This window comes from Trachinotus anak, unplaced genomic scaffold (assembly GCF_046630095.1).
Source record: "Trachinotus anak isolate AG129_WGS33_773 ecotype Australia unplaced genomic scaffold, CSIRO_AGI_Tana_v1 ptg000005l, whole genome shotgun sequence".
NCBI lineage: Eukaryota > Metazoa > Chordata > Actinopteri > Carangiformes > Carangidae > Trachinotus > Trachinotus anak.
The window spans coordinates 18387713-18409649 of record NW_027273856.1 but is presented as its reverse complement, the minus strand read 5'-3'; the positions used below and the strand labels follow the sequence as shown (position 1 = coordinate 18409649).

The following is a 21937-nucleotide window of genomic DNA, read 5'->3' as shown; positions in this document are numbered from 1 at the left end:
ACACAAGCACATTGGCTGTGAATTCCAAATTGTGTTGCCTTTCTGTCTCACTCTGACGCCACCCACCACCCGCTTTCTCCCTCTTATCTCTTGCTCCTTTTTATCTCGCTCTTCTTTCTTTTTCTTCCACAGTGCCACAGCTCTATTGTTTTCATACCAAAGGCTAGATCGGGCGATGGTAGCAGGTCGGTCAGTCGGCCTGGATTCAGCTGCAGTGCACAAAGTGACTCTGCTGAAGCTCCTGGTTGAGGCCAAGGTTATATTCACAGGGCTGTGGACAGAATGTGGCCAATTCTGTGGCGGCCATTTTACCTTAAAAACTCTTTTGTTCAGCAAAGTATTGAAAAACGTAATCGGTTGCTCATTCTAATTTAGAAAGTAATTACATTACTTTACCTATTACTCAACGGCAGAAATAATTAGTGAAAGGTTTGAATTTACATCAGCGGACTGGTCGTTATCTTAAACATAAAACAAAGGGTTACAACTCTCAAATTGCTGCTAGCTTGGTTAAAGCTGCGCTAATCAATATTTTTATATTAACAATCGGTCGAATTACTTTTGGTAGTGTATGGACAGATTATGAGAAAATAGGCTCCTGTGCACAGACTGGTAAAACCCAACCCTCCCATAATTCAGCGTTTGTAGTTTAGAGTCTCTTTGTGGTCATTTTGCATCAGTTTGTGTCTCTTAGTGGTTCTATTTGTGGTCATTTTGCATCTGTAGTCATTCTGTGTCTCTTTGTAGTCATTTTGAGTCTTTTAATCGAGCTCTATGAGTTTCAAACAGGACATATTACCAGTCACATCATTCAGATGCTCTTGTCCAGGGTCCCCCTGACCTTTCGGGCCCACGGGCCTGCGCCTAGTAGGAGCATCTCTTGCTGAACAGAGTCCCACAGAGTGCAGCATTTAGCAGCTAAAGAGCCAGACATTTCCCTCAGGAGTTGGTAGAGACCAAAAACATAGCTGCTGTTTGCTGACAGGTTCACCATACCGACTCGTATCTGCCCAGCATTGGCCCTGACTAGACATAACTCTGTCTTTAAGTAGCATGCTCTGCATTAGATGGAGACAGATGCTCTGCGAGATCAAAGCACCCCACTTCAGTTAGCAGCAGCATCATTTTATAATTTCCTCTATTTACCCTGCTCCAGTCACTGTGCTGTGTGTGCTTGAGTGATGAGCAGGACAGCTTGTGACGAGAAGCTAATGAAAGATCAGAGGGATTTGGAATCGATTGAGGTGTAGCTCACACAGAAGGCTAGGTGCCATCTCAGCTCCAAAGACACTCCTAAATCCTCCCACAAGGCTCGGCGTTACCCTGTTCCAGCCACTCTCTGCTCCTGTGTCGTCTCTCACCTGAGCCGCCACAGGACAAAGAGACGGATAGGAAGACAGAGATGGAGAGAGAGGTAGCAGGCAGCGAGGGAGGGAGGGAGGGAGGGGAGTGGTGGGGGGTAAAACCAAAATAAAAGAGATTCACGTTTTAGCAAATTGACTCCCTTTCGGGATTATCGACAAGAAGGGGGGGGGGGGGTGATGAATTGCGGGCCTGCTGAAGTGATAAACGTCAACATTAGAAAATAAATCTAGCGGAAAGAAGCCAAGGAGAAAAAAAATCTTCTGCCTTCAATATCAGCGACGGTGTGGCAGATTGGCTCACTCACAAACACACACGTACATACACATATGTACACACTGCAAATGTATTCATGGAGGATTAAGCTCCTGCTGGTTAAAAAAAAAAAAAAGAAGAAGCAAGAAGTTGTGTCTTTTTTCTCTCTCTCTCTCTCTCTCCTGCTGATAAAAAAGAGAGGGGATCAAATTTGAGTGCGAGGCTCCTTCACAGATGGAGGGAAAATGTGAAAGTGAGTATGTGTGCATTTTACCGAGTGCAGTTTGTATTTATTTAATCCTCCCATTATTGACTCTCACCATGACAAAGCTCTATTGACAAGGAGACAAAAAAGACTATATCACTTTTTTATGAAGCTGGGATCATCAGAAAACCAATCTATAGGGATGAAAGATATTTCCTACTGGATGGCTCTTATATAGAATTATTATAAGCACTGAATCAGTGAAGGTTATGGAGTGTATCTCGGGGTTTTATTGATCCTCAAATGTTCTGGGCAGGCAGCGGGGCAGATGGCCAAGGACGTGACAGCCAAGTCTTCCATCTCCACATCTCTTGTTCTGCTCCTCCATTGCCCTCAGCCATTTCCTCTGTCCCTCTATAGTGGGAAAGAGAAAACTATATTTCCTATTTTTAGTTTGAGCTCCAGTTCTACAAAGCATTTCTCCTATGCCCCAGCACTCACACACACTCAGACACACACACATACTACATTTCCTGTCAGGTCAAAGCTGGCTCCAAAGAGGCTGCAGACCCCAATAGAATCCAGCCTGATTGGGCGCCCAAGTCGACCAATAAGGTTATGACCTTTTTATCCTGATGACATACTTTACGTGCCTCTGAGATATGTATGCATGTGTGTCAGTTGGGTTGAGGTTTTCCTTCTGTGTGGTTCATAGTTTTTGCGTAGGGTTAAAGGTTAAAGATCAGAGATTAAATCGAAAGGGTTGAAATGGAAGAAAGAAACCTGCTCATGTAGTTTGAATCATAATTGATCAGTACATCATGATGGTAATAGTTTTCCGGTGTCTGAATGTGGTTAATTCACAGCAGGAGAAAAAAACAAAAAGAGAGATAATGCTTTATCTTACAGGTCCCATAATTTCCCTCTAATCAGAAAGAAAATTATTTGCAACTGTAATTTCTTCAGGAGATTCTGAGGAAGAATAATTACAGGGAGAATGGACTCGTTGTTTAACTGGTGCACCTTCAATTAAGTCTCATGAGTTAGTGTAAAACAGAGTCAGGGCACATCTGAGCTCAGCTGAACATCTGCTCAGTTCTAATTGTGTTAGATCTGTTAGATGCTGTTAGTTTTACAGTCATCCAGGTTTTAATAAACGCAGTACAGCAGTTATTTATAAACTCACAATCTAAATCTTCTCGTCCATGGCCTTTCTTAAACTTAACTTGAGGAGGTGAGCGGGTAGTTACTGTGTGATTATGGAGAGCACGATTCAACCTGTCATAATGATGTCATCAACAGAAACTCTGCTGTTACCACGGGGCTTGTGTAGAAAATACTATGCAAATACTAAGCTAAATGCAACTACGTGTTGCATTTTGGGAAATGTAGGATCCAGTGATTTTGGAGCTTGACCCATACAAGGAACTGAAAGTACAGATGTGTCAGCCTCTGCTGCTTTCTTAATCTGTCTCTCACAGGTCTCAGTTTTACAGAAGTGGCATGCTAAATCATTGATGTACCCGTTTGAGATATTACAGAACCAATGAAATAGAGCATTACCAAAAAAAAAAGTAGCAACATACCAAACAACAAACAACAAATTTAAACCAGAAATACAAGAAAAAAGTAATTTAAGGTCAGATATTCCTTATTATATTATAGATATTATATTAAGATTATGATGACGTTTCATTTTCTATGTAGTATATGCACATTCAGTAGAAATTCAAAGTAGGGCCAGGGTTCACTGTGTGTGTGTAAACTCAGACCTCGTCTGATGACCATCCCACCCTCTGGAAGAAGCACAAAGATGTCATGATGAGACGATGGACACAGGTGAAGGCACCGCAACCCCCCGCCACCCCCCGCCTCCCCCCTCCCTCTGAATTTCACAAGACCCCTTTGATTAAGTTGGTTTGAAGGCTGAAGAGCACATGGTTAATTCATTCTTCCCACGTTATCTTTAATTCATTCACATCTTGCTGGAACACGCCAGACCGGCCAAAGCCGAAGAAAGAAAGACATCTTTTCCTTGACTTCTTTGATGGTTTACCCAGCACGTTCACTCAGCAGATTCACTCGAACACCCAGCATTCCTCATATTTTCTCTCTTCCAGATAAGAAGTATGTTCTTTACATACACATGATGTAATTGCACATGTTTTAGAAAACAAATGAGCTGTGGCTGTTTTGCAGCGTTCCTGGTGTTGAATTGCCCTGACCTGCGCATGTGTTGGCCCTTTACCAGCAGGCTTCTGCCTGGACAGCATTTAATGTCATTTGGAGCGAAGAGGGACCTCATGACTCATTACATATGCCTTTTGCTCGGAAAAGCCTCCGAGGGGCCCTCTCCTCTTGTGTGCCAATGCTGCCACACGGGGGTTGGCACAAGTTGGATAACACTCTAATTATAAAATCCACTACAAAAAATGTCTTCTGCAGTGCTGGCAGGGATGAGATTAAACCTTGTTTTGGCTTTAGTTTATTTGAGCTGCTTGTGCCCCAGACTCTATAGCTACTGTATGGATACTGTGAGCTTTTGGCATTTGTGCAATTATTGTCAAACTTCCTGCAGTATAAGCTTTTTTCACAGGTTTTAAATTCACAAACGTCTAAATTTTGCAAATGTCTTTTACAAATGTGTCCCGCAACTGAAGAGGAAGGAACGGTGAATGTTGACAGTGACAGACGTGTATTTTTGACATGATACAAAGGATTATACAACATTACTGCACTAGTTTAGCTGTCAACTCCAGCGGAAAGGAGAGATTGAAATACATCATGTCCATTTTTATGCTTTAACCTGTGTCAGCGGTCCCGCTGAACGGACAAGGAGGCCCATCTGTGCCTCGCATGGCTGATCCTGGTGGACCTCCCCTCTCGACTACTGTAACCTGTTCACAGTCCTGGCTCAGTGGAGCACACACTGACAAATAGTGAGAAGGAGGAGGTAGAGAGAAAGAGATAGAGGACAGACAGTGATGGCTTGAGAGAGGGAATGTTGATGGGGAGAGGGAGCAACAGACAAGGGCTACAGATATGGAGAGAGAGGGAAAACAGATAGCAGTAGAGAGAGTCAGTGCAGTGTGTCTAATCTCCCTTCAGGGGCGACGGTGTAAGGACGCCTCCTATGACAGATAAACTTGCCCGACAGCCAGCCCGAAATGACAGAGACCCACTGTGCCCGACTCGGCCCAGAGTCTCCACGGCATCTGGCAGAGGGAGGGAGGCAGCACCTAGTTTCCATACAGCTTTGGTGGAAAAAGAAGAAGGAGAAGATGGTGGTGGTGGTGGGTGGGCGGTTTTGTTAGTAGGGCAGGGGAGCAGGGAGATGAGAAAAGGAGAGCGAGTAGAGTAATGTTTGCTCTACTGTGGCAAACACAGATGGGAAGGAAGCAGCAGGAGGTGCTGTTTGATTCTCTTTCTCTCAGTCTCTCCTTCCTTCACTGTGCTGAGGATTGTTTAGGTTTTAAGGGAGGGCTGGACTCGCCATATGAACTGTTCATCGCCTGTTTGGTTTTTTGGCCTTTGATTGAGATAATGCACGCCGGAGTCCATGTATGAACAAGCTTTCTCTCTCCCCTAATTCCTTTGGAGTACAGCGCACTCACTCGACATTAGCGAAGGAAAAATTGCCTGTGAAAGCCTCTGCAGTTTTATGTGTTTTTGTCAGGCTGCGCCGCCCTTCGTCTCCGTTTCTGCAGCTTAGTCTTCCCCCAAAAAACAAGCAAACATCGGTCAAACTGTGAAGGCAGCTCAAAGGAAGGCCTCGGGAAAATTTGACTATGTATTTAAAAGGAAACCTTGTAGATGAGGGTAGCCCTTTTGCTTCAGTTTACCTTCTCTCACACACGTCAAACTTATTTATATATATATATATATATATCAGGTTGCCATGCGCTCATCTCCACCTCCTCCAGCCTTCAGTGTGAAATCAGTGCTTCTGAATACTTTCGAGCATTCAAGGTGGCAGGGCCTGATTATGTGGGTTTGCGTGTGTGTGTGTGCGTGTGACGCAGCAATGAGTCTTCTGCAGTCCTGTTCGAGAGCGGTGACACAGGCCGACCTGAGACAGACCCAGAGAGTCCCCGTGACATTTAAAAACAACCTCCCACCATCTCACAAGATAGACAATATATTTGTCACCTCACCTCTCACCATTCCCTGCCCTCTGCGAACCTCTATGTATTTATCTCTGAATGGAAAAAGATAAAGATATATAGGTGCCAGCATACCTATCTATATCTGTATGTCTCTCTCTGACACATTCGTGCTGTTAGTGCGTGGGATAATGCATGCAAGCGCACACAGGATTTGGCGTCACATCACTCATGTTTGCACACACGCTGCCGTTTGCCGCGTTTATCAGCAGCCATCGTAATTTTTTTCCCACCCATGCAATTAGAATCCTAAAAGGCCAGATAAAAGCACGGTGATAAAAGCATCAGTTTCTTTGATCGCGCACTCTGACATGCTTACTGCAGGCAAGGCGTATCGGCATGCATGCGGGGCTCCCAACATGCACGAAGGCGACGGCATAATCAATCATTTGGAGCCCCCTGATTAACGTTAATGGCGTTTCTCAGAATTACATTGGCATCTCCTTGCATTCCAATCACCTAGATTTCATGCCTCCTCTCTGCAGGCAGCCCTGTTAATTGTGAGAGAGGAGAGCAGCAATGAGTGCTATCTGCTGAGCCTTTGATACGCACTTATCTTTTAGCAGTTTAATATTATGGGAAAGAAAATTGCCTTTAAAAAATGACTGGTGCCTTATTACTTTTGGGCCAATTAATTTCATGAAAAATAATGCCTTTTCGAAATAGCAAGGAAAAAATAATTATAAAGAATAATTGACAAGGAAGGACAAGCACGTAGGGAGGATGTAAGTAGACGTGAATGCAAATGTACTATTATTTGGATCTTTCTCAGACAGGCCTCATAACTCCAACATATCCAGAAGTACAGGGGAGACTCGGTTTGACGACAGCTTTGCCCTGAAAGTGTCCAAAGCGTTCAAGAAGTAGGACACTTGCCTCAATGTTCCTTGAAGTGGGAGAGACAGACCGACCTAGATTTTCTCCTGTTTATTCAGCCATTTTAGGTGCTGGCTATTCATGTCTCCATTTCAGTGCTCCCCTTTCTCTGTGTCTGTATTATCTGCTGCCGAATATGGCCACTTTTGTTTACCGGCTGCGACAGGGTGGCTGGTATTGTTTTCACCTTGTGTGTGTGTGTGTGTGTGTGTGTGTGTGTGTGTGTGTGTGTGTGTGTCATCATGGCAAAATGTGGACCTGGAGACAACTCCTGTAGTGGGAACTACCTCAGAGGTGGTTTTGAGTCGTTTGGCAGGTGTTTATGTGTCTGTGGACAGATTCTGTCACAGCGATAGCATCACAAATGTGCAAGATACAGTTATGAAATTTTACAGATGTGTAGTTGAGATCAAAATATATGCTCAGTATGAGTTCTTGCAATAATGTAGTAATGACTACTGAGTACTTGTGGATGAGAATGTCAACATGTTGACATGTGTCGTTGGCTGCTGTGATGGCTGGCTCTAGTTTGTTGTTTGTTGTTCATTCTTGCTCTTTCTTCCTCCGCTGTGCCCTCTGTCTATCACCGCTCACTCCCAAAAACATACATGAAAGTAGCTTTAAATGGCAGTGACACATTTAGACAGATGCTGAGATGCCCCATACTGCGGAGCAGCAGGAGTCTGATAGCTTGACTTATCTCAAAAAGCCCTGGTGTAACCTGCTCCCAAATTTTACTTTTCCCTGAAAAACCCCACCTTATCTCATTTATACAACACTGGATTCATCACCAGCTGATAACTTATATATAATATCACTCCATAATGTAAAGCCTATTAAGTGGTCAAACAGTTGCTTTAAAAACACCTTTTAATCAGTCATCAGAGCTCATCATCTTGTTACGCATTCCAGGGAGATTGGTGCATTTCTGCTTGATTTAACACAGCTCTAATGCACCGGATGTGGTTATGAATTGGAAATGAATAAATGCAAAGTGAGACTTGGACTGTTGACCAGTATCAAGCTGACATGACAGCTATGCACACAGAGATGGCATATGTTACCCAGTGTGGCCTCTGAGCCACCACCACAGGAGAGCTTTGACTCCGCTGCTGCATTATCTCCATTCAGGTGTTCATTCATACATTAGATCAGATCTGTCTGAGGTTACAGTGTAGGTTACAGCAAGAGGCTTCTAGATAACTCTCACTGAAACAGAGTGCTGGGAGAAGTATTCAGATCCTGCATTCAAAAGCATACTAAACTACAGAAATATTGTCAGCAAAATGTACTCGAAATATCGAAAGTACTGGTTCTGCTGCAAAAAATGTTTATTATATGATTTAATGATAATATATTGTTAATATTTATGTATCTATTCATGAGTAGGATTTTGCATAACGGCGGGTAAAGGTGGAGCTTGCGTTAACTTCTTTATATTTAGTCCCTAAGGGTACACAATATAAATCTGAGGGGTTGTGATGTGGTTAATTGAGCAGTTCTTCTACACAAGTTTGTATTAAAGGTCCCATATTTCCTGTGTTATATCCATGAGAAAAACCTTTAGCTTGGGAAAACTCACTGGTAAATGCAAATGGAAATGTCAGTCAGCACTGAAATGAGTCAAACTAATTCTAAAATGCTGTGGTATTTCAGCAAAAATAAACTTCAGCCACTGGTCTCTAATATTACCATCCTAGAGAAGGCTGAGCAATGATATATCGGCTTCCTGACATCCAGTGATTGACATTTTCTGTGTTGTAGCTTGCTAGCTCAGTGATGGAATGACTGCTTGGTGTTTTTGTTGTTAATTATGTTAAAACAACAGAAGGTTGGACAGTAGGTTCAGCTGGACTGTGCTGGGGACATTTCTTAAGGCGATGACTATATAGTTGTGACATCACAAAATTATAGAAGTCCTGACAGCTCGTCTTAAGGCACAGTTTCTGAATATGGGCTGTGTGCATTTCTCTGTGGATTGAGCATTTTGATACTTTGCCAGTCTTCATATAGCACCTAGAGCTGTTTTATAATCGAAAAAGACATAGAAGTCACTTTCTACAATATGGGACCTTTAATTTTATGGCATGTTCTCTCACTTTTTTTGTGCAATATAGGATGATTGGACCTCTTTGCGCCTTAATAAAATATTTAAATGAAACCATCTGAGAAGTTTAGAGAGGATTTGTCTAAGGTGAGACTGCTAATAACTCATAGACATCTGAATGATTAAGAGCCCAAACTAGACACACAAATCAAAAAGACTGGGAACAGGTTTAATCTTTAATAATGCACGGTATTTAACTTATTGTGTGTTTTTGTGTAAAAGCTTAATCTCTAAAGTTACTACAATTGTCAAATAATTGTAGTGGATTAAAAAGTACAGTGTTTCCCTCTGACAAATATGAGTATCATAATACTAAAGGAAAGTACAAGTGCCTGAAAATTATAGTGACACACAGTACTTGATAAATGTATTTAATTACTTCCTATTACTGCTGAAAGATGACAAATGGCAGCGATGTAAACGTGACCTGTTTAATTTACTGTGTTGGTTTGGTTTATAATGTTGTAAGTAGTTATTGTTTTGTACAAATTTCACAAGCTCCACTAACACATCTCCATTTCAACAGTGTTTATACCAACTGAAGATACACTATCTTCTTACCAAATCATAATCTCACCAACTTGAAGTAATTACACTGCAAATGGTGCGAATTTAAACAGCGACAATCAGTGTCTTGATATTATCATAGAGACTCAAAATAAAATGAATCTCCTCCTCAGTAGACTATCAAAGAGAGAGAAATGGAAAGAGGGGAAAAAAAGGAGTTTGGCTGGGAGCTGGACACTTAATGCATTCTGTTCTCAGTTAATCACCCCCCCCACCCCCCCCCCCACCCACCCCCACCCCCACCCCCACCCCCCCCCCCCACCTCATAGCCTCTCGTGTATTTTCTTTCTACACGTCCACTTTCATCCTGTGAGTCTTTTCTCTCTCTTTTCCTTCCCTTCCCTTTGCCTTCATCCCTGACACCTCAGCAGGCAAGGTGGAGGGTACAGTCTTGATCCCAGGCAGGTTACCCTTGGCAACAGACCACCCACCCCTCTGCTGTCAACCCCTCCAACTAGCTTTGGTGCGAATGTTGGCAACTACCCCCCCCCCCCCCCCCCCCCCCCTTTACCCCGCCTCAGAGAACAGAGGAGGCCCTTTCTTCTCCTGCCTCATGGTCTCCAGTGATTGGCGAACAAGCACCCCTCCCCTCTTCTCCTGACATAGCCGGCGAGGGATCAGAACACTGCCTACTGTAGATGCCAGCCATTAGCATTAGCATTTTAACACCTGTTCCTGGGCAAGGGTGGTAGCACATCTAATTTTAATGCGGCGCAACATAGGCCAAACAAGGACTGTGACAAAATGAAAAAAGAACTACCTGTGTCTATTTGTGTGCGTTCACGTGCACGTTTGTGTGTTTACGTTCATCAGCCTGTCTGTTTACGCCTGGAAGTGCTTGCCCAGAAGACGATGTTTATATAAACAGATGGATGAGGAGCCGTCTCTCTCTCTCTCTCTCTCTCTCTCTCTGTCGTTCTCTCCATGCCTTTGTCTGTGTCTTTTTTCTCACTAACTGAACTGTGGCCCAAGCTTTGCTCAGCGTTCACAGACGTGTTTGTGGCCGCCACGCACAACGACCCGAGACCAACTCTGTCCATCCCATTTTATTCCACAGAGTCTCTGTACAGCTTTACCTGCTATTTAGAATCTGTGTCTCTTGCTCCGGTAATTACGGTGCATTCTGTTAATTGGTATGATGTGCAGCTATCTGAATATAGCTCCCTCCCTCTCTCTCTTTCCCTTTCTCCCAGTGTGGTTTTGCTTTGCATATTAGCCCAGACATGGTAAGGAGAGCGTGCAAAATACAGAGGGCACCTCTTCAAACAAGCTGAAATCTTTTCTATGTCTATTCAAATAATTTCACCCCGTGACTCTTTACCAAGCAGCTGCAGCGAAGCATGTGATTGTGACTGAAGGTGTTCTCTGTGGGAAAACATGCTGAAAGGTCAAAGATAAAGTCTCTTTGTGATTTTTTTTTTTTTTTCCTGTGGTAGTATGTCCTTACTTTTTTCTCCATCTGTTTTTACTCAAAAGCTTCAGTCTGTTTTGTTTCAGAATATGTAGCAGACAAGGTAGGTTTTTTACAAATATAGACGTTGGAGAATTGTTCATTTCAGAAAAATGAGGAGAGGAGCGATTGTAGGATGAACTGTGTCCTCGCTTGATTTATCGTGCGCTGGTTTCATTCTGGGGCTACCAAACAGAAAGTGCTTAAATTCAGCAGCACATTAAATTAAATATCTGCCGAACAGATTCTAATTTGATCACCAAGCTGTTTCAATTTCATTAGCCTAGTCCCTAATGGACTTTCACAGCATATTATTTCATCTAGCACAAATCCCATTCATTGGCTCTTTTTTTTTTCTAAATGAGGCCCCTGGCGTGTGAGGACCATGTGGCCCAAGGCAGTGTGAGGTCACACAAAACCTGCTTTTTCCTTAATGGACGCTGGAGCAGAGCTGCAGTCAGTAAATGGAATCAAATCTGATGCCACAGTGAGACTTCAGATTTATGCCCAGCACCTTCTTTCCAGCTGTTGCAAAACATCAGTCCAAGCAGAGTATTGATACACTCGTGGCCACATTGAGAACATGTGTGTACGAAGGTGCTGGTGACTGAAGCCTGTGAGTTTGCATACGGTCTGATTCCATGTTGTTGGCGGCCTGCATTGTAAGTAGAGAAGCAGCAGGTCGGGCAGATGAAAAAATCACGGCTGAAGTTTTACCACACTGCTGTGTTTTAGCAAGCTTGTAATTATGCAGTATGCATTATAATTATTTCAGCTGTGGCGTATGCTGTCCATGAACAGAGATGGCACAACACTCAACACCTTTAAATGAACCTGCTCTCTATAAATGTGTTTTTTATTTTTTATGATTGCAATGTATAAAAATATATTGTGACCAATTAGTCTGTGGTTATATATTTATTTAATGTATCGAAAGATTCATAATTATATAGACGATGAAAAAGGTGATAGGTACTGATACCTTTTAATCAGCCATACTGTTTGTGTCAAAACCTACGATAATGTAAATGAATAGCTTAAACCTCTGGACTCAAAAGCACTGCTCTTTCCTTTTAGCAACAAACAATCCAAATTTATCACTTGAATATAAAACAAAAAATCTAATACATTTCAAAAATTTCTTAAATATGGTGATGTATAAATGACAAAATGTAAGATTCAAAGCTTTTATCTGTTGCATGCTCAGACAATACAGGTATGTAAAGTAAGTAATGCAGGTGACATACTCATGAAGCTTTGCTGAAAAGGCAGGAGTGAAACTAATAACTAAGACGAGATTTATTAAAAAATAAGCATTAAGATATATATAAATAATATATTTTTTTAGGGTTTGAAAATATGAAATGTACACACATGAAAAACTGTAATATATATATATATATATATATATATATATGTTTTTTTGTTTTTTTGTTTTTTTTTTAATTAAATGCAGTTTGTGGAGGAGTTTATTGCAAAGGGGTGTTCACAATGTTGTTGGCCTGATAGAAGAAGTTATAGTTGTATAAAATGCATTAGGTGAAAACCTATTAGACACTATAGGGCTTAAAATTAGATACAGGTTTGATGGCAGTGCAGGATGCAGCAACCAAAGGTTCTTTCAGGGACAGTGACTTTACTGAGACAATGCAGCCGAGACACATGCAGTAAAGTATCTAAAGTACTAAAGTAGCGATGATTAGGATCAGTGCAGTGTCAGTACTCTAAGTTCCAAAAGGTTGAAAGTGATAGTATAGAGCTGGAGAGGACTCTGCGGTAACATTGATAAATGTTTTCACCAGGCCGTCCACCATTAGTGTCAGGGCAAGTTACAGCCACAAGAGCGGACAAACAGGAAATAGAGAAAGAGTGGGTGTAAATAATTGATAAGGCTGACCCTGCGCGATTCATATTCTGCGGCAGAGGATCAAAGAGCGGGGCTCAGAGTTTGACATTGAGCCCGAGCGCAGGAGTCAAAGCCATTACCTTCCCCGGCAACGCTGCTGCTTCTTGTGTTTATATTAAAAATGCAATGACTCTTCCTCCTCAGTCTGGGCTAACACTACCTGGCACTCCTGGGCATTAACCAACTGGCTAATGGACTCGCTGGTATTACCACAGCAATTACCTACAGTAGCACTAAGTAAAGCGAGGCGGAAGCCATTTTGTTCCTGTCCATTCGATGAAGCTGTTCCTGGCTCTCTCAGGTGTGAAATATAGCCTGTGTTAGACCTCTGGGTTCTTTTAGGTGTGATCAATATTTCAGAGGCACCAGGCCTCTGTGCCGTGTACCCTCCCACATCGCCTCTCACAACAGCTCTGCAGCTGATTATAAATGTCTGAATGAACGTTTGAACCAATTAATGATTAATGGAGTTTCACAGTTTTCAGAGGAATGTTTATTTTAATAGTGCATTCAGCCTGTCACTGTACAAAGGCAGGAAGTCTTCTTATATGAGAAAGTAAAACTGTGTCTGCAGTGTTTTATTCAGTCCCACTGTAGAATTTATCTTTAGCTTTTTGTGGTTCTTGTCTGTCGGCACCACTTCATATGCATCACTGCAAGTATATCAAATTCAGCTTTATTCATGACATTAAGATATATATTTCTCCCCCTTCTTTCTTTTTCAAGACTTTATGTCCCTTTTATAAAGAACCAGACAAAGCCGATGGTTGCCCATGAGTTACAGTACACATGCTTAATTTGTAGCTTTATTCAAATCATTAAAAAAAATAATGTTTGTACTAAACATCTGTGCCCAGATTTTGAGACATCAGTCTGTGAGATTTCTGCTGCCACAGTGGCACAATGTTGGTGAATGGAATTTTCTTTGTGGTGCCCACAGCACTGAGAAATTACATTTAAAAGTCATAACTTCTCTTTTTGGAGTTATTGACCTTGTTGCTCTGTGTAATCTCCAGAACTCTCTGTGCCAGGTTTTCAACTTTCTCAGAGAAATAGCCAGAGACATTGTTTTTAGAAAGACACACTCGTGTTCAAGTTTGTAAATGAACTTATTCAACGCCTTGAAGATCACAAATCAAAGGATGAAGCTGCTGTGATATATATTTTTCTTTTGGTTAACAACTGCCATTGAAACACCAACATCAGCAACCCATTAGTGTATCTTTCTGACTTCCTCAGTGGTTCTACTAAAGATGTAAATGTTTAAAAATAAATTACAAATGTATACTTTCATATTTTAGGAAAACTTGAAACAAGTGATTTCTTGAAACAAGTGGGCACTGCAGTGTTTTAGCAAACATTACTCAAGCAGGAGTTAAGTAGTGCATTTGTAGGGACCTATTTTCAGTGGCGGATTAATACACATTTTTTTGCTCTAGTAAGTATTTACAACAACAGTGGTCAGTATCCTCTTGCAATAAATGAGGGATTGAGTCAGAATAAACTGCAGTGCCCACGTTAATTGTAAGAGTGTTGCTCATTAGTGTCTTTTAAATTGTCTTTGCAAAGAGGAATGACACAGAAAATACTTCCTGGCAACATCAATCCACCAGTAGTCTTAGTCTTTCAATGGGATTTGTTGACAACAAGAAAAAAATAGACTTTAACTCTAGATCCCATTTACCTCCATCAAATTGGGGTATGCTTTATATGTTTTTGTAATTTTGGTGAACCAGGCTTTTTTAGGTCATAATTTTCAGATGCAGGCAGGTGTGTGACAAGGTCAGTGGATGAATTTTCACACTTTGTTCAGTTGTATATGTTTGTTGGGCTTAATCATTTATTTTATAAATAGAGACATTCCTTCTGTGACTCAGACTTTCAATTTCACCAATTGTGTTTTCAATTTCAATTTCAAGACCACAAAAAAAAAAAAAAAAAAATGCCAGGCTCTTGTCTGTCCCAGGGCCTGTCAACTTGTCAGTACAATCCAGGCCAGCACACACACAGAGACATCTCCTCAGCAGCTTGTAACATCCCACCCTTTGGCAAATTTCTGACTCTAGAGGCTGATACGCACAAGAACAGACAGCTACAAATCACTGCACTGTCTATGAGTTATCTCTGTCAATTACTGACGATAAATGGCTTTGGCGCTGTGAAGGCCAGGTGCATCAATCCAACACGTCTCACGTTGTCCTAGCTTCTCCACTCTATTGATTCTACTTCTGCTGCTTCCATGATCCAGTTTTGATGGCCCCTGACCACAAAAGCTAACTTGAGCACTGATGTCAGATGAAAGGGTGGATATGTAACCCAAACTCCCACCCTGGGACATGTTCACATTCTTGATATCAGATCTTCCTCCCTACCCAACTGAGACTTAATATAGATCCACTGGAGTCATCCCACTACAACTACTCTGTGCCCGTACCAGATTTCAATCAGGTTTTGAATGCAATCCAATACCTTTTGTGGGGGGAAAAACTCCCACTTTAATAACATTCTTTGACCTTAAAGTGCTTTCAGTGCACATCTTTGTACAGCAGATATCTGGCACATAACTACATACATTTATTCATCTCTTTCTCTTTCTCCATTGCTCTTTTGTCAGCTCTTTCCTCCCCACCAGAGCTAAATGTGCTAACTCTACCCATCTCGCCCCCATAAAATGGCTTCCAAATGTATGTATCTGTCTGCCTGTGGCGTAACAGAATGACCATTCAGCGAGCTGGGGATGGGGGCTGTTGTGAGCGGCTCGTGCCCTGTACAGCAGCTGTCTGCTAAGGGCTGTGATGGCTGTCTGCAGGATCGCCCACCACTGCTTTGAGTGATTCTCTCTCTTTCACTCCGCCTGGGGCGCTCCATGTGTTGGAGGCATTGATCGGCCCTGAATTGGATTGCGGCGGGCCTGATTACTGATGTCAGTGTGTGCCGGGTCACGTGGGACCGCTGGAGCTCCTCGTGCCAAGCCCAGGCCAGCTCGCAGCAGAGAAGGGGATTGGGGGGGGGAGGGTTGCTCGCTGGAATTACATTTATCAGTCTTAGTTACACAGAGCGTGAATACAACATGCCCACACATACTGTACACTTAAGTGACGCACACACAAACTGCGAGTATAATCTCATTCCATTCCTGTGGCCGTAGAACAGTCGATGTTCGTGATTGGCATTAGACAGAGAGTGTGGGGGCATGTTAGACTATGAAAGGGCTTTAGCACATCATACCAGCAAATTACCACTTCCTGTACTGTGCTTTTATATGTAGAGTGTTTGTTTAGAGAGTTAGTGAGGGCGACTGATTGAACGTTTGGGCACTGCTTTGTATTATTTTGCCATGTGACGCCACTGACACAAAGCTTCTTTAGTGTAAGACTACACTCTATGACTTTGTGTGTGTGTGGTTTGGTGTCTGTTTGCATTCAAGTGTGTGTAAGTTTGGAAGTGATTCTCCGCGCATCATTTGTTTACGCCTAGAACAGTGGCCATCATCTTTTCCACTAAGAGAACAATAGCCATTTTTCCCCACTTTGCTCGGGAGACAATGAAGTGCCTTCCCGCCTTGCAAGCGACAGGCCAATAAAAAACGTAATTGGATCTGTCAATCAAACATTGCTGCAGCGTGGGGGATGAGGGGGTGGGCAGGCAGGCAGGTGGGTGGGTGGGTGGGTGGCAGTGGCGGAGGCGGGAGGGTAGCCGGACAACAGGAGTAGAGCAGAGAGGAAGGAGGAAAGAGAGAGGGAGGAGGTTTAGCCGTTACAGAGACCACCACACACAGATCCCTCTCTGCACACTGCCCGCAGGCACTCAGCAACGGTTACAGAGGTGTACAATTGCTGTGTTTTGTTGTTTGTTTGTACCAGGGCCAGGGGGGTGACGATCTGTCTTTGTTTGTAGGTATTAGTGGGTCGGTGATGTGGCTTTGATGCGACTACACAGGAGAGCCAGGGCTGCCAGAGCCTCTGAAGGTCACAGTGGATGTACTAGCGCTGATGTGTCTGTCTGTGCTTTGTATGCGCTTTGGCCATCAGACATGTTGTTTTTTCATACCAGGGAAAGGTCCTGTCATTAGTCAGGAGGGCCAGGATGCTTTAGTAGTATTTTTCACGGTACAACACACACACTGAACATCACCTTGTCACATTAAATCATCAACATATTCGCGTGTGGGCTTACTTTAGCCTGTGTAGGTGCATGGATTCACGGATTATGCGTATCTGCTGCCAGATGAGCAGCGTGCATGTCGATACACTCGTGCACACACACTTTTATTGTACGCGTTTGTCTGTTGCTCTAAGTTTTAATGACAACTACTTCAATTAAGAGGCCATTTACAGCATCTCTGACAGAGATGTTAAGTGCGTGTTCAGATATTCTGCTCGTGGGACTCACACTCTGCGCTCTACCTGGGCTTTTAGGAGATGGCTTCCTCATGTCTTTGGTGACATTCTTTTTCCATTATCAGCCGAGCTGGAGATTGTTACAAAGGAGAGGCACTCTGTCACTGCTTGCATTGTGGTCTCCACGTTGTAATGCTGTACTGTATGTCTTCTCCTGAACAGACAAAGGGATGTTTGAACTGTAAGCACAGGTGCGGTATTGAATAATGTGCAGGTCTTCTAGACACGTCTTGGCAGTTAAAAGGACTTGTCGAGGAAACTCCAGCATGCACGGTCACCGCAGGGTTTCGCACAAAGACATTTTGCTGCATACTTTAGGCAACTCTCTACTTCCTTAAGAACTTGAAGATATATTAGCTGTGGTGGAGGCACTGTGCCTTAAACCAAGACAAGAATATACTCCTGCCCCGTTGCACTTAAAAAAGATACTTAGAAACAAGAAGCAGGAGCCTGATTTAGAGGGCTGAAAAGAGACCTGTCGCCTCTCCCCCAAGGTTTTCTCTGTGCTCTACTTTAAAAGGTGGAAATGTAGGAATAAACTTGATTCAAAAGTTCATATATGCACCTTCATATAAATACAGCAAAAATGCAGAGTGCGCTAACTCAGCAGAATGTGTTGCTGAAGAACAAAACAAAAAGTCTGAGGATACGCTGGCACCAATAAAATCACACATTTCATTTATTACTTTGCGCTGCAGCTTTCTATAAAAACCGCGTGGTGGTAGTTTAATATATTCCTCAACTCGTAGTATATTTGAGAATGTAAAACCGTGAGAGATTATGCTAAGTATAGGTTGGCCTTATTAAGTGCTCTTCTACAGTATTAAGAGGCTGTAACATTAAATAGAGGTCAGCAGGTTTAAGTGTTGTGTCGTTTAAGTTGCTGTAATCTTGCTTTCATGCTGACGAGCGCTTTTAAATTTAGCTTGACATTATCCGGGTCTGCCCTGTAACAGTCAGCCATGCAGGGCCAGTGTCTCAGCTGATCAATTAACAATATGTGTGTGTGCCCCCCTGTGCGAGCCTTCTTAATTTTGGTTTTGTTATGAGAAACAGTCCCTCTTCTCCGGGCTTCTAAAGTAGGTAATTACACTGAGAGACTCCCTGTGGGGGATTAAAACAAATGACACAGAAAACACAGCCCTTCTCCATGGCCACTCACTCAAGCCCCTCACGCCTCTGCTCTGAAATCTTTTGCTTGTAACGCCTACATGCCCACGAATACACAAGCACAATGAAATACAATGGAGCGCTCATGAAAATTAGTGGGGTCGAGGGGAGAGGAGTCAGGAAATGATGGGTGGCATCACAATTTATGCTCATGGTATAACTGGTTAAGCATTAGGAGCTAAACAAAACATATGGTATTCATATAGTTTGTAAGGACAGCGGCGGAAAAGGCATCTGTCCTGCCAGTTTTACTGTGACAGGCTGCAGGGAGCATTACTCATCATTACAATCTCTGCTGGCAGCCTATTTTCATCACATTACAGTGGTATAATGAAGCGTAGCGCGCTAGCGTCCTCAGGTTCTCTGAGTAGTTCACCATTAGCACCAGCCGAGGGCATTCATCCAAGTAGCTTTATTGAACTTTTTACAGTTAGTTTATTGTATAATTAATTCATTACTGCACAACAATGCATGGAGGTGGGATTTTGGTACAGTAGCTGTTCCAATTTTCAAATTTGAACAGCTTCAACAGTCGTGACAGATTTGATGTGACTTGTACTTATTGAGAAGGCGTGCTCACTGCATTTAATGGCAGTTTGGTAAAATGTTGTATTGAAAGGTTTGGATTCATTCAATGCTGAAATCAGGCCACCAACTCTCTCTCTGCTCTTCTTCTCTGTGTTTATTTTCCAGGAGCAAGGCAAAGTCGGTGTGACTTTCAACATTGGGACAGTGGACATCAGTGTTAAAGAGACAACCACAGCGGTAAACGATGGCAAATACCATTTGGTCCGATTCACCAGGAACGGGGGCAACGCCACCTTGCAGGTGGACAACTGGCCAGTCAATGAGCACTTTCCCACAGGTACTGTCCACCTCAATGCTTTTTCTGATGAAATTCTGAAAACTTAGAATGAAATTATAGTCTTAAAACCACTGGACACCACCTATTTTTGTTAAAGCAAGGGGCACCACCAGGAAGGAAAAACAGCTGATACAGAAAGTTTCACCTTGTCCTGTTGTTCTGGGTAAAACGTCTCTGTGGACAAGGTAGCTTGCAGTTGCATTAGTGGCACACACTTATGCTCCTGTGGCAAACCATTCCTCAAAATAAAAAAAATAAAAAAAACTTCTTTTATGCCCTCACACCTGGCTCCACAGGAGAGGAGCACACCAAGCTCGAATCTTTTGTCTTGCAAGAGGCATTGACTGTGCAACATCTGGCCAGTTCATTTCAGGAAAGGGATTGGAAGGGACCAAGAGGCATTTGGTAGGTGGGCAAGCAAGGAGAGGATAGAGGCAGAAACCAAGGGTGTCCTGTTGGCCAGATAAAGCTGCTGCCTGCCTGTATCTCTCATTCCCAGGTCAGCAGAAGCAACACAGCAGCAGAATACAAATAGGGTCATCAAACAGAGCTCGCTCCATTTGGGAGCTCAGGCACTCCCTTTGTTTGGAACAGAGATGTGCCGCTCAGCTTGCTAGGCGAGAGAATGAGAGATAGGGTGAGAGAGAGGAGGAAGGAAGGGGGAAAAAAATCCCCTCCTGCTTCTATTTAAGACTCCATTAAATTGAGTTGCTTTTCCTGGTCTTTGATATCTGTGTCTCCTTGTTAGCCACTTCAGGAGAAGCCACCTTTGTTTCCTTGTTCGTTATTTCACTTAGCCAAACACAGCAGATGCACAGGGAAGCAACGTGGGCACAAAGTGGCAGTTGAGGCAAAGAGAAGTTGGGATGACAAAAGATAATATGAAACTTCATTGATCTCCGAGGTACAATTGCGCCACAGCGGCACAACACAATTGGACAGAAACAGGTGTAGAATAAATAGATAATGTTGAAGATTAAATAGTGTTACGCTGCAAAGACGTGCGGCTAACGTGAGCAGGAACACAACTGTGCATCACGAGCTAAAATAAAACACCTGATAAAGAAACAGAAAAACTTTTCAAAAAATGCTGATGCTACACAGTGGCAAGGAGCAAATAAATAGGAGTTGATCCCTTTCACTTCTCAGCCCTATGTCTCAGCAGCCCTACAGCTCCTAGTTGCATGCCTGCACCGAGGACAGGGCAGCATCCTCTCCTGGCGTGACCTGGCATGCTGTTTTGGTTTGGTTCAGTGCCAGCGCAGGTGATGTTAATCTCTTCTGTCTCTGGCTTTCTTTTGCCGTTGGCTGTCTTTCGCTTATCTTTGATCAGATAAAGTCGGACGGGTTTCATAACTGCGTCATAGCCGCAGTAATGCTGGAAAATACCGAGAAACTCCATAACATGTGGCACGCACATGTACACGAGTGACGTCTCCGGCACGTACACGTTCACACTGACCGCATATCTGCACAGAGATCGTTTCATCGTGTGCCTTTAGATCTCGGCCCCCGCAGTACACAAGAACTCTCCATCTTTAATGGCCAGTCATTTCGGGTTGCAATTGACCCCCTGCTGCCGTTATAATTATCTCAAAGTGCCTCATGCATCAGCATTGAATGGTTTTGCTTTGTTTTCTCAACCTTCTATCAATAAGTCTGTCAATATCTATAATCCAAAGCCAGCATCCATTCAGAAATGACTGCTAAATGGCCCTACAGTTTGCGTCTCAGTTCAAGTGATGCACAACAGAGAGAAGGCTTCATTTGGAGCTTTGGATTCCTTCAAAGTGATCCCATCAAGGCTCGTTCCCTTTTCTGTCTGCCTGCCATTGTCTTGGAAAGGAGTTGAGGTCGGGAGGATCGAATGCATGGTAATTTCTTTTTCTCTTCTGCTCAGGTAATTTGCAGGACACTCAGTGATAGTAATTCAACAATGATTGATTTTTTTTTTTTTTTTTTTTTTTCCCGCCCTCCCTCCCTTGTAAAGGCGTTGTCATCTCATGAGTAATTACATGTCAGGGTGCAGACTCATCGACTGCTTTCTCACACTCCCAACACTTAACTTGAAGGCAGCAGCCACCACAAGGATCACAGGTCGTTCAATAAACAGTTACCGGATCTGGGCATGCCCTCTCTCCCTGGTGGGGAATAGGTGAAGACAAAGGTGTTGGTGGATTGCTTGTCAGTCAAAGCTGTTTGCAAAATAGCCTGTGACTTGTAAATTGGACATTTTAAAAGTGATGTTTGTAAAGTTGGCCCACCAAAGTATAGAGGTGTTAGGATCTGCTTTGAATGGCAGCAGAAGGTTTTTTTCACCATGACCTGCTTTTAATTATTACTTGATCAATTTTTGGGCAGATTTCTATTTTTATTGCTTGTCCATTAACTTCTTAAAGGATTATTCAAATTAATTACAACTTGGGCCTTAGCTTCATAACTCTGATAATAACGTGATCACTAAGTAAATTACTGACATCTGGGAATGTACAGGGAGTACTCAAGAGGCAACTTCCAGGGTTGAAAAATGAAGCCAACATAGCAAGCGACAAGAACTGCAGTTCCTCAAAAAGCCACTTGAGGCTGGCTCCAAAACCGAGTCGACCCCAGT

The 21937-nt window shown here is 42.9% G+C and overlaps 1 protein-coding gene across 8 annotated transcripts in view; it reads left to right on the top strand.

Moving 5' to 3' along the window:
* Window positions 1-21937, top strand: part of LOC139621818 (neurexin-3b) — a 290171-nt gene that overhangs the window by 226016 nt on the left and 42218 nt on the right. For all 8 annotated transcript variants that reach the window (XR_011691090.1, XM_071478691.1, XM_071478689.1 and 5 more), the window contains one exon: window positions 19155-19326. Coding sequence is in view for 7 of the 8 variants with exons in the window: in XM_071478691.1 (XP_071334792.1) it covers window positions 19155-19326 (172 nt within the window). In the remaining variant the exon portion in view is untranslated. The remainder of the gene's footprint in view (window positions 1-19154; window positions 19327-21937) is intronic.